The sequence below is a fragment of the Pholis gunnellus genome (genome assembly GCF_910591455.1).
Source record: "Pholis gunnellus genome assembly, chromosome: 7".
Classification (NCBI taxonomy): Eukaryota; Metazoa; Chordata; class Actinopteri; order Perciformes; family Pholidae; genus Pholis; species Pholis gunnellus.
The window spans coordinates 3320407-3336956 of NC_136533.1; the positions used below are offsets into that span (position 1 = coordinate 3320407).

The window sequence follows — 16550 nt, forward strand, 5'->3', positions numbered from 1 at the left end:
GCTAAAAATATACTGTGGGATGAAGTATTCTAGTCAATATTTAATATACAGAATCAGCCGGCGAGTTTGCACTCGTCCAGTGTCTTGTTTTGACGGTTGCCTGTACACGGAGTCTGCTGGCTGACGTCTATACATGTCTGCACAGCTGTTTAGAAATTAAGATGTGCCCGCTCCCTTCTCAGTGGCCCAACAAGGAATGTCGGCAATGTTTTGCTAGAAGAAAGCTAGTGGATCCATATGAGAGAGAGAGAGAGAGAGAGAGAGAGAGAGAGAGAGAGAGAGAGAGAATTGTTACTCAATTCCACACATGCACACGCCACCTCCAGTAGAACATGCATTCACAGATCAACAATGAAGAAACTCTCTTCGCCCCCCCTCCCCCTCCCCCTCCGTGTTTCCTGTTTTCTTCATGTTTGTTTGCAAACCCGCTCTCGAAGGACGCCCTTCAGCGCGGCGCTTCCTGTTTTCACTCGACCACAGAAGTCAAAAGTGCAGGGCGGCAGGACATCTCTGTCCCCTTGAGCAGGCGGCAAAGAAACACACCTTGACTTTTCCGTCACCTGCTCAAGGAAAACACAACAGTGCACACTTGACATTGCGCGCTTGACATTGCAAGATTTTTGCAGCTGTAAATCAAGATTATTGGCTGCAATGAACATGTTATAATAGTATTATTACTTTCATTACTTCATTACTTTATATTAATGTAATAAATATACAAATGTAAATTGGGTGGTAATCTGCATGAGAAATAAAGAAAGAATCTATTTGCCGTGATGACTCAGCGGTTTGCTGAGTATGTAGAAGATCCAGTTTAATCATCACAACAAATCCTTTTGACAGCAACCGTCACTAAATGTTTTGACTGGAAGCAGAGCTGGTGATGCACGGAGAGAAATACATTCTCCAATGTCTGACGTTCAGCTGACCTGAAATCAGTAAATAAAAACTCAACCAAGCTCCGGGTCGGCCTACTTCTCTTTCAAACTATACCAGCAAGTCCAGGTAATGTTCATCAAATGTATAAAGTGCTGTACGCTGCACTCATTCTTTATATTTGATACTGTAGCTGTGTTTTATTAATGGGGTTCTAAAACAGGTTATGCTTCTGGTGATCATACTAAAAATCATTGTATTTGCAGATGATGTGGTTGTATTTTCTTTCTTTTTGTTAACGTGTTAAAGATTGAAGCTGATGAGAAAATCAGTCTAATTACGGCAACAAGGCAACGTTCTCCACAAACAACATCACGCAGTCAAACACACAGCAAACACGATGATGAGCCTCCTGTCACTTCCTCATAGAGACAGCTTCAGAAAACAACAGCTCAATTCTGAGCTGGTATGCAAATCACATGCTGAGTGCTAAACACTCCCGAAAGCTACGGAGTGAAAGGAAAGAGGCCTGTTTGCATCTGCACATGTGAATGCAGAGTGACAGGCAGAAATGGGCCAAAGGCAGAGAGGGAAGTGTGCTCCCAGTGAAGGGGAAATCCTCTCTGTGGGTCTCACACACACACACACACACACACACACAGCATGTGATCGGGACTCTTTAATGAAGCTGACCAAGCCCCTCTACACAATCCCCTCATGTCTGTTGCAACACACACACACACACACACACACAGATACAGGAGCAGGAGCAGGACAGCGGTGAGGTCGATGCAGAGCAGAGACAGAGTGATGGAGCTGTTGATAACACTGGAGCCGCCATTGTCTTCTCCCAGCTCAGACCAGGGTGTGTGTGTCTGGTGTGCGTGTCTGGGGCTGTCACGGAACAGCTGGAGGGAACCTCCCTGGAAATCAGTTTCTGTATGACTCTGACAATGAAAAAAATAAAATGAATATAACTAATAATAACAGACAGTTATGGGTGAGCGTGAGTTCACACAGTCTTGTCTCCAAAAATGACATTCCCATACAACAAAACTGCATTGTGAATAACGTTCAGAGGGAATTACGGACTACGTTTGCTTTTGTATCACAAAAGAAGTTTCAAATAGGACTGCGGATGTGTGCGTGGGGAGGATGTTGTGGTGGCAGATGGCTCCAAAAACAAAGAGCTTTCACCCAGGATACTGTAGTTTGTGTCACATGTGAACCAGGTATTTTAAGTGCTTTTGTTGCGTTGTTTTGTTTCAATATTGTAGTCATTTTAAGCCAAACCATTCTGTTTTTTACAAGCTGGTTTTTTTTGCCGAAACCTAACCAAGTACTTCTCGAGCGTGTTTTGTTTCAATTTACAACATTAACCACATTTTTCAAACTGTTTTCAAACTGCGACTGTTTCCAGTTTGCAACCTAATTGAGAGCAGGTTAGCTGTATGATGGTCATTTTGTAAGAGACAGAGTTGATTCACAAAAAACACACAGCAGCTGCCCTCTACAACACAGGAAATAAGTGTGTGTGTGTGTGTGCACGCTTGAGTGAGCATGTAAGAACGTTTGCACAACACAGGAAACATGCGCGCCTACTTGTCTGCATCTGTGTGTGTGTGTGTGTGTGTATGTCTGCATGTGCTCCCCGGTCCCCCAGGTGATGTAGGTGTAAATGGTTCTTTGATTAACATGTGAATGGGGTGCGGATGGTGGAGACGAGATCTCACTGTGGGCCGGAGAGGTCTGAGGCTACATCCACAATAATACGTTTTCCTTTAAAACCAGGTTTTTAAAATGTTTCTGTGTGAACTTCACAATCGTTGTGCAGAACAAAATAAGCATTAGTAAGAAAAGAAGTTCAGTGTCCGTCGCCCATTGAAAGAATCTTTTACAAGAACTTGTTTAGGAACTTGAGACGTTATCTACTTTTTGACCTTTCAGTTTTGGTTCCACGTCTCTGTTGAGAAGTCACGCAGTAACACAACAGCAGATCACAAAGGACAACATGACAAGGTGTTAGTCATGTGCAACGTTTCCGTCTCAGACAAACTCGTCTCTAAAGTCATTGTGAGGAACTTCTAACTGGTCATGAAACAGTGTCTGTACGAGAGGCTATTTCTATATAGTTCATCTAAACACTCGTCATCGGTGCCACCGAGTCGGTTTCTGGTGAAAACACCTTCAGGTCAGACTCCAGCAGGGCCTCCGACAGAGACCAGTCCACCAGGAACAGACCAAAGGGAGGGGAAGGGCGGCACGGGAAACCCAGAACCAGACTGTCAGACCCTGCTGGAGGTAAAATGAGAGGTTTTCTAAAGGGACTCTGGTGCTCTGGAAACACTACGGCTTTTGTCCACAGGGACCGTCAGAAATCAACACAAAAACCAAAGCTCTCTGAAAGCGAGTCGGCCCCGATAAGCCACAGCCGTCATCAATATGCCGGTACAAACCAGAGTACAGCATGTACTGAATGAGTTGTGTTGCGTGCTGCGAGTGTGTGTGCGTGTGTTTGAGTTCTTGCCCCTGTGCAGATAGAGTCGGTGCGATAAGAGAAGGAAGCATGTGGTTTGTTATCTGCGAGCAGGAGCCTTGCAGCCTTGCAGCTCCTCCTGTTTCAACTCTGTTAATCTGGAACTCTGCTGCAGCCGAGAGCTCTTCTGAACAAATCTGTCTTCGCTGTGTTGCGTTTTTACGTCACACACCAGTGAAGTCTTGATTGCTGACGCACACTTTTCACCCTGACACACTTGTGTTTGTAACTACCACAACAAACCTCTGCTTATTGCACAATAAGAGCTATGCGCTTTATTCCCTTCATGTTGATTTTTCACTCTCTCTTCCAAACCAGAGTTGGTGATTGGTGGAACTTTGAAAGACTAAATAAATGAGTTTTGATGATTTGTGTTCTGTTTCTGTGGAGTTTGAATGAAGTGTGTTGATCATTGAGGTCAAATGTTTCTGTCAATAGAGTCTGGTGGTTTTGAGGAGGCGCGTCTAACTCAGTGAATTAAGGGTTTCTTTTGACCAAACCAGAGTTGGTGATTTTTGGAACAGTGGAAAGACAAAGAGGTCGATGAGGTTTATTTTCTTTCTATTGAGTTTGAATGGAGTATGCTTCGATGATCAGCGAGGTGAAAGTACCGCTTCTGTCAATTAAGTCTTGTGGCATTGAGGAGAGCGTATTAATTGTATGTTTTGTACGTTGATGAATTATAATAATTGTCTAAATCCCTGTTGATTTTATGCTATATATTTTCTTAAACATGTGTCACATATAAAGGGGTAAACATGTGTGTGTCACGCTTACATTACTGCTGATCGGAGCTGGAGCCCATGAATACCTGTGACTACTGCAGAGGAAGTTGTCCTGGAAATAAATACAAGTGGGAACGGGTCTCTAGATGCAACTTCATCTCATCTCACCATGATGTTGATTGTGGTGCACTTAGAGCCCATTTACACCCAATAATAGCTCACGATCTGTATCTGGATTAGAGCCTGACTGAGACTGCAAGCTGATTTTTGAGACAACAACATATGAGCCTTTTTTTTTTATATAAATAGTTTAAGCAAATATTTTTTTTAAAGATCCCAGATATTTGGTTTAGTTTGCAACCTATATATTTAGAGAAACTACGTAATGTAAACACTGTGCCTAAACTGTCTCACACATATATTTGTGGAAGTCGGTTGATAATATTTGGCATGTATCGGTAGGGTCTAGTCTGGATGTGTTATGGATGATAGTAATCTGGTAATCAGACGCACACATAACCGTCATGGTTTGCAGAGGAAGGGTTCGTCTGTAGCTGTTTGTGCAGAGAGAGGCAGAGCTAACTGAGCTTTCACTCGTTGGCCTGGTGTTTTCTTAAGAACGTGGTCGAAATGTACAGATGCCAATCACACACCGGGCTGAGATCCAATCACATCGCACGCCAGATCGCCTTCACATGTGTTCTTTTGCATTCACCTCCACCTGCATTGACAGCAAATAGAGATCACACGTTGACGTGGTGTGAATGGGGAATACAATAACTTATTGTTGAGATACTTGGTTGTTCCCAAGTGTTTGTTTTGTCTCTTTGTTTGTCTAGTCGTGGTATCTATCACTTCTCACACCCAGTTCCTCTTTCTAGCACGAACCGACGTCGCTAACTTTCCGATTTTTTGCAACACAGCGGCGTCTTTTTGTTGTTCTCACGCGACGATTTCCCCGATAGGCCACGCTCAACTTCCTGAGTATGTGTCATATGCGAACACACACACACACACACACACAAACACGCAGACAGGTCTAGCTCCAGACCCGATTAGAGCATGTGGTGAGTCTTTGTTTGAGGACAAAGGATTTCCCCGTCTGAGACGAGCAGCCGGTGGCAAAGAAACGAGGAGGAGGACAAAGATTAGCTGCTGAAGGGAGAGTGTGGGGGGGGGGGGGGGGGGGGGGGGGGTATGAGGGCCGTTTGGAAAAGATGGAAGTTAAAGGTATGAAACCATTCTGATCCTAAGATTCGAGTTTGACACTTTGGAGAAAAAGCCTTTCTGTTCGGACTGTTTGACTAACTATGTGTAGTTTAAACTGAAACGTAATTGTTCTGTGGCCTAATGAAGCCACACTTACAGACTGGAGTCTATTACCCAGCAGGTATTAATCAGAGATAATGGAGGAGTGTCACTGACCTCTAAGCTCCCTGCGTTTTTTTTCTTCATTCACCTGGTAATTGAGGCTCATTCCACTCACTCATCTTCAATCAGTGAGTCAGTCAGTATGGAAATGTGAGCCGAGGGGAAATGTAAATGTCTGGAAACAAGTCGAAACTCTTTAGAAACAGAGGCTTTAAGGGACGTGGACACTTTCTGTGCTGTCCTCTGACACACCTGTCACGTGTTCAGCGGTCAGGGGTTTGGGGGAGAAAAACACAAGAATACAGAAAAGAAATGAAGACCAGCAACAACAACAAACTGGACATGAAATCCAGAATGTCTGTAGGAAATGAATGGAGAGGAACAAAGAGAGTTAAAGAAAGTCAAGGGGTTTTCCAGAAGCAGAAATCAAAGAAATTAGGAGCAAACAAGGCGATAAACAAGTTAACAGACGATGAATGATCTGACCTGAGAAACTAACGAATCATGTGGTGATGCACTTGGACCGATTTTAAAGAACGATACCACATGATGACGGGTTACATCACATCCCGAGTTTCGACAAAACGGCCAAATGTTGCTGTTAGTTTGTTGTTGTTTTGCATTTTCAGCAAAACCCGTGAAATCAGTGGTGTCCGTGGTTTCGACCCCGCAGTGATTTTTTTTTGTCAACCTTTTCCCAAACACGGCTGCTGCACGTCTACGTGGCAGAAATGTCTCCTCCGACCCTCCCCGTGGTCATTTGTGTCGCACGTCAGCGATCCTCCATTACTGTTGATGAATAAATGCACCAGAGTAAATAACATACTGGATCCGTGAGAACATGACTTTTGATCTAATCAGCGGTTGCCGGCTTAATAACATTTGATTTGGAAGTGTCAGTGTCGAGGGAAAGGTTTGAGACTTTTAAAGTTGAAGTTCCCTTTGGTGCTCACACTATAGATACAGATATATTTAAACAAGCTTCCTTTTCTTTTCCCTTTGGCTTTCCATTCTCACTACGCCGCTGATTTTACATCCCAACATTGTTTTTTTTTTAACACGCTCTCCAGAGCCGGAGAAATCTGTAGCGAAGACTCTTTATTTCACCCCCACCTCGCTGTGGCCTCTTTCCCACTGGACAAAAAAACCCCCAATAACATCAGGTTTTTGCCTTCAGTGGGAAAGATTGCAATCAGCATTCATTCCCAGGACAAATGACTCTGCAGTAGTCACAGCTTTTCATTGACTGCCGCTCCAGTTGATACTTTTAGCGAAGTTGAAAAATGGCTAATTTTGGTGGAGCGAGTTCTGATTGTGGCCAATAAAGCCAATCTCACAGGTGCTGCATTCATTCTTTAATTGCTGTATATCTGCTGTTTTCCTCTGTCAGTCGGTAGCATCAGTGAGCCTCCATCGAATCGTACCAAGATGTTGTCTGTGACGCTCACATTTGTCCTCTGCCATTGGATTTCACTTTGGACAAGAGCTTTCTGGAAAAACGCTGAGGTTGAATGAGAGGAAGCGAGTCGTTCCTACATGTTGAAACAGAGTTTTCACATTTATGTGGACCCGTCATGACAACTTGATCAGGCTGATCGGACAACAATATAGTGGCGTGCAGCATTTGAACGCTTTCAGTCAAAAATAAAAAGGCTTTTCTGATATTTAGTGCGGTTCGTGTACAGAGGGTGATGGCAGATGACAGGGACAAAGAGAGGGGGCCAAATTGAAACAACGGGTGAGAGAGGAAGGGGAAGAGGGGGCCATGGGCAAAAAAAAAAGGGGGGGAGAGAGAGGGGGGGCAGAGGCAGAATAATAGGGAGAGCAGCAGGGAGGAGGAGGTAGTGAGGGAGGGAGTTTGCTGGTGAAAGAGAGCAGAATTCATTTGAAGGTGAATAGAAACAGCTTGCCTCCATTCAGAGGGACTCCTGTCACGCTGGGAGGAGGTGGAAAGGGGGAGAGGGGAGGGTGCTGCGGCAGCCGAAGGGCCAGTGTTAACGCCGGGGGCCCGCAACACACTTCATATGCTAACACGCCACAGAGACACTGGCAGGGATGCAACAACACACGCACACACACACACACACACACGCACACACAGACATGCAGGCTGTAGGTGAAGAGGCAGGCTGCTGTCTGTCTGTGTGTACGTTCATGTACTGTGTGTGTTTCTCCCCATGAATCTACATACATGTACATTTCCATCACATTTCCAGGCCTTAAAGTGACACTCTTGAAGATTTTCACTCAAATAAATGTCAGTGAAAGTTACTGTGAGGAACTTCTAACTGGTTGTTACCCGTTGATGCTGATGGCTCCATGTGACCATCACAAGTAAACGAGATGAGACACGATTTACAACTTCTATGAAGTTATTCTTAATGTTTGTCATCGGTGCCACCGGGTCGGACTATGGTGAACTTATATATCTATCGGCCCGCTGATGAAAGTATTGCAATATTCATATACTTGCAGCATTGTGCTATTATAAGCTGGTCATTTTTGGTGACATTCTTCGGGGGAAAAAAGGTGTTTTTTTTTGTTGCATACTCACAAAATATTGAACTTTGCACACAGATCTGAAAACTTGAAACTCATGTAAAAACACTCCAGACTGTAAAGTCAAAGCACAACTTTGTTGTTTTCACACATTCAAAATTCTAAATCAACCAGGACTGAAATCTGAAGGAATGCCACTTTAAGCCAAAGGTTTGGTGTTCAACTAAACAGGGTTGACATCAGGCCTGCATTACACTGGACAAGCAGCAGAAAAGTTCCTGATCGCTGCAAAAACAAGACCGCTGTTCAACAGTTTCACTGTTTTCTGCTCAATGACTTGTGTCATTTAAAGGCAGCGATGTATCTGCTGCTCAATTGAAAGAGACTCACACACAGGTTAGTTTTATAGCCGTGTTTTATGGACCTTTTTATAGAATTTGTTCCATTCATAGATTTTCTTTGCATGAAAATGGAAAAGTTTCAAGATGTTGCATATCAGTGAGCAACGGAAAGAATCTGCTTTTCATTCCACTACGAACAGAAGCGATGTTGTAAACATGAATACAGTGAGGTTGTACATTATTTTTGGTTACATTATCTCGGCCTGTCATCCCACACATCCGACTGGTGTGGAGTGTAAATAAACCACCAACCGTGGTTCGGTCCCTGAACACCACGTTGTTCCAGATCATCCCGGATGCTATATATTGCTCCATGATGAGGACGTTGTCAGTTGATTGATAAACTCCTCCTGCACACCGATGCTGTCCCGTCACAGAGCTGTGTGGTGTCAGAGTGTGGGACAGACGGGACGCAGCGGAGAGATAAGTCTGCTGTCAAAACCAACACGTCCATATTTGGACAGAAACTATCACAAAAGAGGCTTTTTGAGAGAAATCCACACGCAGTCATGCCGGTCTACGGGTTATTGTTTACAGGAAGAATCTTTGCCGTCACGTTTCACGTTGTAATGCAAACTTCATATGTTTGTACCTAAGATGTAGGAAACGTGTTCCCTTTGTAGTGTCTTCTCGTCTTGTGAATGTGTTGGTGTCGTATTCGTTAATCCACTTTTGCAAATGCAGCTGCAAACCTACAACCTCTTTACAACCCCCCCCCCCCCCCCCCCCGCCAGGAGATAATGAGCTCCGTCGCATGAGTGAGAGTGCACCTGTGTGTCTGTCCACGGCCAATATCGCATTCTGCTGCACCAAACTTCATAATACCTCGGGTGGTCAGTTACGGCTGCACGCTCAAGGACTTCTTGTGGTTGCAGCGAGTCTGGACAGGTGACAGGTCATTCATTTAAAAAAATAAACTATTTTTGCTGCGAGACGCCAATACTTTTAAAAACACAAACGGTAGAAATGCTTCTTTTGTTTACTGTGCAAAAATGCATTTAGTTTGGAGTAAAGGCCGTCAACTGGCTGATGGGAAGCAATCAGCCGATGGCTCTGGGTGGACCAGGCGTGAAGGTCGTGGAGATGTCATTTGATTGACGTGAACACCACTGACACTGACTGTTGCTTCATGTCCTAACCAAAAAAGAATAATATATAAATACGAAAGGTTTATGGTAATGTCATTGCAACAGTAATTCCACATGTAGAAATGTATATTCCACAATGGCCCGGACTCCAAATGTGGCTTTATTACAGCCGGGGATCTGTGAGATTCTGGTTAGTCTGCTGAGTCTAGTTAGCGTGAGAAAGAGACAGTTGTTGATACACCACCACCCACACAGCCGAGCTTCTTCAGTCCATTGAAGGCCGCGCAGACAGAAATAGCTCCAGCGCTGTTGTGTGCTCACACAGAGCAGTATTATTATTCCACCGTGTTTATTTCACATGCTGCCCACTAAAGAGCTGCACAGGAAGGTCTGCTCTGTACAGAGCGATATCAAATCAAACACTTCTGGTGTTTATTGTTTTATCATAATACTCGTGCGGAGACTGGCTTATGAAGTTATTGGGTTTTGGTTTTGCAGTGTAAAGGGTTTTAAAAATGAGAATTAGTTCTTGTGTTAAAAAGACAAGAAAGCAGAAGGATGTCCTCTTGATTCTGGTTGAAGTTGCCTCTGAGCAAGGCACTGATCAGGCTCCTGTTGTTCTTTGGCTGACCTCTGACCTCTGACAACTGAAGGTTTCAAATGTTTAAAAAATGTTGCTCTTTCATACAATAACTCTATTTCATATTTTTAGTTTTTTACTGTTTACTTATTTATAATATATTGTTTTGTTTTTGCTGCGGTATCACTACACATTTAAATAAAGGATTATCATATCATATAACAATAATTATACTACTACTACTACTAATAATAATTACTATCTAATAATACAGCAGATTTATAGAGTTGTTGTGGTTTTTCAGAGTTCTCAAAGAAGCTTTAGATACTGTTTGATAAAATAAGAGAACGAGCAGTAAACTCTTTAACACAAAAGGAATAAAATAAAATATTAAATACTTGTTTTTATTCTACTATCTGTTGTTATAATAACATTGTAACAGCAGTTTAAATGTGTTGCTGAAATGTTGCCAAAAGTTCCATTATTTAGTTCAGTCAAACTAAATAATGTAAAGTATATTATTACATAGTCCATAGCACTCTTATGTGATACCCCCCCTCTCTCTCTCAATCTGAGTAAAGGCTCCCCTCCCTCCCTCCCTCCCTCCCTCCCTCCCTCTCTTCCTTCCTTCTCCCCGCAGCTCTTCTGTTTGTTTGCACTCACTTGATCCGGAGCGGAAATTCCTCTCCGTTTTTGTGAATGACAAACTCATTAACAATTCATCAACACTGGGGCCGCTCCATCCGGCCCCCGTTTCCAAGACGACCGCCGCTGGGGGCTCCTCTGATTGGCCGGGGCCGACATAATATATCCGATGGCAACGCCTCCCCAGTTTGTAGCCATTCAGCAAGTCCCGGCGCCGCAGAGAGAGAAAGAGAGAGAGAGAAAGAGAGAGAGAGCGCGCATACAGAGAGAGAGAGAGAGAGAGAGAGAGAGAGAAAGAGAGAGAGAGCGCGCATACAGAGAGAGACCGCAGAGCGTCGATTCACATCGCGGACTGAGCGAGGAGGAGAAACTTGTCCTGCACGCACTAATAAAGACGAGCTTTACCCGCCCGGCTCACATCCAGAGGCACCAGCTCACCCCGACGTTCTACTGCGGATTTTTCCCAAAACAGGAAAGAGGAGCAGTCACGCGCCGAGCCGTGGAGTTATATAAGAGCAGAGGACCGGCGCGACTCATTGATAAATAACACGGGCTCTCTCCGGACAGACGCATGAATGATTGCCAGCGGAGGCAGGAATCTGTGACAGAAACCCCGCGTTGTTGTTGATCCGCGTCCTACCCCAAAGCGCACGGAGCGCATTGAAGGAACTGGACTGAGATTTTATTCTGCACTTTGAGATTTTTCCTACGGGCTCATCCAAGCAAGAAAGAAAACTGTTTTTTTTTGTTTTTGCTGCCTTCCCGCTGCAGCCAGTAACCCTCTTCAAAAACTCGCTTCTTCAAATCATATTTGTCCCCTCCAACTCCTGCTTATAAATGCTCGACAAGCTCAGACCCGTCATCCAGCTCGACTCCGTAATGGCGATCAGCAAGACGGTGGGCTGGCTCCGGGAGCTGCTGGAGACGCGCAGGGACGGCCTGCTGGTGATGGACTGCCGGGCCCAGGAGCTGTACGACTCGTCGCACGTCGACACGGCCATCAACGTGGCCATACCGAGCCTCATGCTCCGCCGGCTCAAGAAGGGCAACCTGCCCGTGCGCTCGCTGCTCTCCGACGGCGAGGACCGGGAGAGGTTCGTGCGCCGGTGCAAGACGGACACCATCGTGCTGTACGACGAGTACAGCCGGGAGTGGAACGAGAACGTGGACGGGGGCTCGGTGCTGGGTCTGCTGCTGAGGAGGATGAAGGACGAGGGCTACAAGGCATATTATCTGGAGGGTGAGTGCGGTTCATTCACATTTTCTTTCTTATAATGGGGCTGCCGCTGTTCATTCACAGCCGCAGATTACTGCGCAGAGACGGAGGCGCGCGCTTCAATGTGGAATCTTAATTTGTTGTCATTCGAGTTGCACCTTGTTTACATCTTAAAAATAGTAAATCAAACATATCCTGAATATGTATTTAAACATAATGATGTAAACAGTTTGCAGACATTTATAAAAGAAAAACATCACGCAGCTAAATGCTTTTGAATTATAAGTTTAATGCATATTGTTTTGCAGAACACGCGCTCCCGCTGCGGCCTTGTATTAATCGGATTTTCTGTTTTGCATTTTTTCCCCCAGGTGGCTTCAGCAAATTCCAGGCCGAGTATCCGGGTCTGTGCGAAACCAACCTGGACGGCACCTCCAACACCAGCTCCCCCACCGCGCAGGTGCTGGGCCTCGGCGGGCTGCGGATCAGCTCCGACTCGTCCGACATCGAGTCGGACATCGACCGCGAGCCGAGCAGCGCCACGGACTCGGACGGCAGCCCGCTGTCCAACCCGCTGCCCTCCTTCCCGGTGGAGATCCTGCCGCACCTCTACCTGGGCTGCGCTAAGGACTCCACCAACCTGGACGTGCTGGAGGAGTACGGCATCAAGTACATCCTCAACGTGACCCCCAACCTGCCCAACCTCTTCGAGAACGCCGGGGAGTTCAAGTACAAGCAGATCCCCATCTCGGACCACTGGAGCCAGAATCTCTCGCAGTTCTTCCCCGAGGCCATCAGCTTCATTGGTGAGTAATCCCGCAGAGCTGGAACACGCGCTGCAGCTGCTCTTGCTGCAAACTGCCCCCCCCAGGCCTCTGAGCTGTTTAGCCACATGCTGGACTATCTCCTATACTGAACTGAAAAAGCATGTTTTTAAGTTGTAAAATGCCAGAAAATTGTGTAAAAAAAAGAAAGAAGTCACGTTTCTTGTGTTGTCTGACCAGCATTTACAAAGTAATGTGATTACAGTGACACAACCAGGAAGCAAAATCCTCACACTTGAGGAGCTAATCATTCTATCGCTTAATCCCTCAACCAGGACGACAACGTGTGATTGTTTTGAATGAGTGCAGACAAAGTGAAGTGGGCAGCAGATAGTCATAATCTCATTAATGGGACCCGGTCTTATAACCGGCAGGAAGTTCTCGAGGTCCCCATTGTGCAGCAGAGATTAGATGAGGTGTCCCCGGCTGTGATCTTATCAGTCAGCCGGGGTGCAGGGACACACAGAGCGGGCAGATCGAGGCCATTGTGTGGAGGAGTACGAGTCGGCCTCTAATGGCGCGCGGGCCCGAAATGCACCGTCGTACAAATGGTTTGACTTCAATGGGAGACGTCCTGGGCCCGTCTCTTGTCCCCGGGGCGCTTGTGTAATTGCAGGCACAAAAGGGCAGCGTTGAAACAGGAGAACAGGAGGGAGGGAGGGGGGAGAGTGAACGAGGGGAGGGCGGTAATTCGAGCACAACAGGAAGGAAGTGGCATTGAAAGTAATCTAGGACATGGCATTGCCCTCCCTCCTCCCCCCCTCCACATTACAAAAGGAGCCATTTACAGGCCCTGTTGACATCCTGTTCGCCCTGACAGAGTGCCCTCATGACTCCTACGTTTACACGCCCAAATGGCACCATTGTCACAGTGGCCCCAGCGAGCAGAAGAATGGCTTAATAGACCGTAATAGTCAATTTCCCCCCAAAAAATAAAAACAAAAGAATGTCCTCTGTGTTTTGTGTGCCCCCCTCCCCCCTTGTTTGTTGACTGACACGCCTGGGAGATAGCCAGGATAATAACTTCCGCTGCTCTCCCTCCCTGGAGCCGCTCCAGCTTCCAGCACAGCTTGACTTAAATGTCACAGATGTTTATCACACGGTTCTCTCTGTGTGGAAAAGGGGGGCAGCACTTTTCATCACTTGTAGGAGGTCTAGTGCGTCTGAAATAATGCCCCCCCTAAACAGATCCTAACTTAAAGGGCCAGTGTGGACTTAGGGGGGATCTTTTGGCAGAAATTGATTATGTTATTCATAGTTATGTTTTCATTTGTGTTTCATCGCTTGAAATTAGAAATTGTTGTGTTTTTATTGGCTTAGAATGAGCCTTTCATATGCGCACACAGGGTGTCTTCACGGAGTCCGCCATTTTTCTACAGTAGCCCAGAGCGGACAAACCAAACACAGGCTTAGACTCTAGATTGGGCCCACCTGTAGGGAACCGTAGTTCTCCAACACACTTGTGGGGGGAGAGCTGAGCTGTTTTCAGTTGGTTGCAATCTGCAACCTCACCGCTAGATGGCACCAAATCCTACACACTGCTCCTTTTTTTTTTTTTTTAAACAAAGCAAACAAATTGAAGATGCCACCGGGAACTTTTCTGACATTTTATTAACTAAAACCTGTTTTTAACTGCGTGTTGCTCTAAATCTGCCGTGCTGTTCTGGAAGAGGTCTATAACATTTCCACCCCTTTTTTTTCTTCTCTTCCTACCAGATGAAGCTCGAGGCCAGAAGTGCGGCGTCCTGGTGCACTGCCTGGCGGGCATCAGCCGCTCCGTGACGGTGACGGTGGCCTACTTGATGCAGAAGCTCAACCTGTCCATGAACGACGCCTACGACATCGTCAAGATGAAGAAGTCCAACATCTCGCCCAACTTCAACTTCATGGGCCAGCTCTTGGACTTTGAGCGCACGCTGGGCCTCAAGAGCCCGTGCGACAACCGCATCGCGGCGCCAAGCCAGCAGCTCTACTTCACCACGCCGACCAACCACAACGTCTTCCAGCTGGACCCCCTGGAGTCCACGTGAGGCCGGCCCGTCGCGACCACCGCTCCTCGCCGGAGGTTTCGTGGGCCTCCCCTTTTTGGAAAAGCTGCAAAAAGTTCTCTCTTGTTTCCGCCGTCTGCCGGGGGACCGGGCGCCTGACCTTATTGATGCGGGGCGACCGCTGCCGAGCGTGGCGACTGGAGGGCCGAAGCTGTCTGGCCGAGACGCAGCCGCTTGCTGACTAGATGAGGAGCGACAGTAAAAGAGACAAAGAAAACGAGGAAGAGTGCAGATACCTTCTTCAATCTTATAGCACTGTCAGGACTCCTGAGGTCTTATATCTCTTTTTGTCATTGTATCTTGAGGAAACCTAAAGTGATTTGTTGGACAGTTTATGCTTCAAAGCTCCTGGGCTGGTGTGCCAAAGAGACTGATTGTTCAAACTGGACAGATCTAAAAATGAAACTCTTTTTTTAAACGTTAGTTTTGGGGTCCAGCACTGGTTCCCAAGACACCAGGGTGCGTTGTCTCCTTCGTCTTCCATGAAGACTTGCCTGTGTGGGGTAGAAGCACCCCGGCTTTAGACGGCACACTATATACCGGACTCGATTTTGCATTTGTGGAGTCTTTTCAAACATTTATACGTTGTGTATATATATCTTATATAATATAAAAGACAATACATAGTAAAAAGCCTTGCTCTAGTGTATACCCTTTGCAACAAGTGGGTACCCTTTGTTTCATATTCTACTTTTATGTAAGCAAAGAAACTGCATATTGATCCGTATGTTTTAAGTTGATTATGCCAAAAAAAAGGAAAAAATCAAGTAGGATTTTCCAAGAATTGTGCAAAAAATGTGTACACGTGTAATATATTTGATGATCGCTTTACGTGTGAATTCAGCCGACGGGCCTTGTTTTTGCACCCACCCTCTCACGAATCAAAGTCACCGTGGTGGTTTGCCTTACTTTTGTGCTCAGATGGGTGTTTTTTTTATTTTTGCATTAGCCTTCAGAGAGGTTCCCCATTTTCTTCAAGCATCCCAGATATTTTTTTAATTTTTTATTAATTTCACACAAAAAAAAAATCAACCAAACCGTGAGCAGTTTTAATATCTTTTTTTTTTTAGATTTATATCTTTTTTTTAATTTGGCACCACAGAGCATACACGTGTTGTCTGGATCTCTGAAGGCTAATGTGAGTCATCCTGATCTGTGCACAAGCGGTAAAAGTGGACAAAGTCAGGAGGCTTTGCTCACCCTCGCCTCTTCAGGGAAATGCAGTTTTTACTTGTCAAGAAGAGAGAAAGGGGGAATGCCCCTCTACAGAGAAGGACATTTCTCCAGAGGAAGCCATCCTTGCTCCCCCCCTCCACTTTCCTCTCTTACGAATGTAAAGATAAGTTATTATTAATAAATTGCTATTTTGTCTACACTTCAACCTTTCCATGCCTGTTTTTCCATCGATACACTTTGTCAGTTGTTTGTCTGTTTCCACGGTGACACATTTGATGTAACGCGGCACAGTCGAGTGTTGAAACCAGCCGGCCGGAGTCACGACCACAAACACAAGTCGCCGTGAATCACGGGGGCCTGTTTTTTCGCGGCGCTCTCGCAGCTCATTAACTACAGCAGCACCCGACACTTGTGCAACAAAGCACCGCGCACACGCTGTCCTCTGTGACAATCATTCACGAACAAAGTGATTCCAGTCACACCGTAAAAAAAACAACAACAGCCCGACTGGTTTTTCCAGGTGCTGCTTTAGCGGCGAGGCCGTCGGATTCACACAAACACTCCT

At 45.8% G+C, this 16550-nt stretch overlaps 1 protein-coding gene across 1 annotated transcript; it reads left to right on the forward strand.

The window, feature by feature from the left end:
• The first annotated feature begins 10952 nt into the window (after nt 1-10952).
• dusp6 (dual specificity phosphatase 6) lies at nt 10953-15672 on the forward strand. Its single transcript, XM_079163373.1, has 3 exons — nt 10953-11961; nt 12309-12743; nt 14478-15672. The coding sequence occupies exons 1-3, from the start codon at nt 11559-11561 to the stop codon at nt 14789-14791; spliced, it is 1152 nt and encodes a 383-aa protein (XP_079019499.1). The 5' UTR covers nt 10953-11558; the 3' UTR covers nt 14792-15672.
• The last annotated feature ends 878 nt before the right edge of the window (nt 15673-16550 follow it).

Coding starts and splice junctions, on each gene's coding strand:
- dusp6 (XM_079163373.1), top strand. CDS start 11,559: ATGCTCGACAAGCTCAGACCCGTCATCCAGCTCGACTCCGTAATGGCG. Junction 11,962..12,308: donor CAAGGCATATTATCTGGAGG/GTGAGTGCGGTT, acceptor TTTTTCCCCCAG/GTGGCTTCAGCAAATTCCAG. Junction 12,744..14,477: donor CGAGGCCATCAGCTTCATTG/GTGAGTAATCCC, acceptor TCTTCCTACCAG/ATGAAGCTCGAGGCCAGAAG.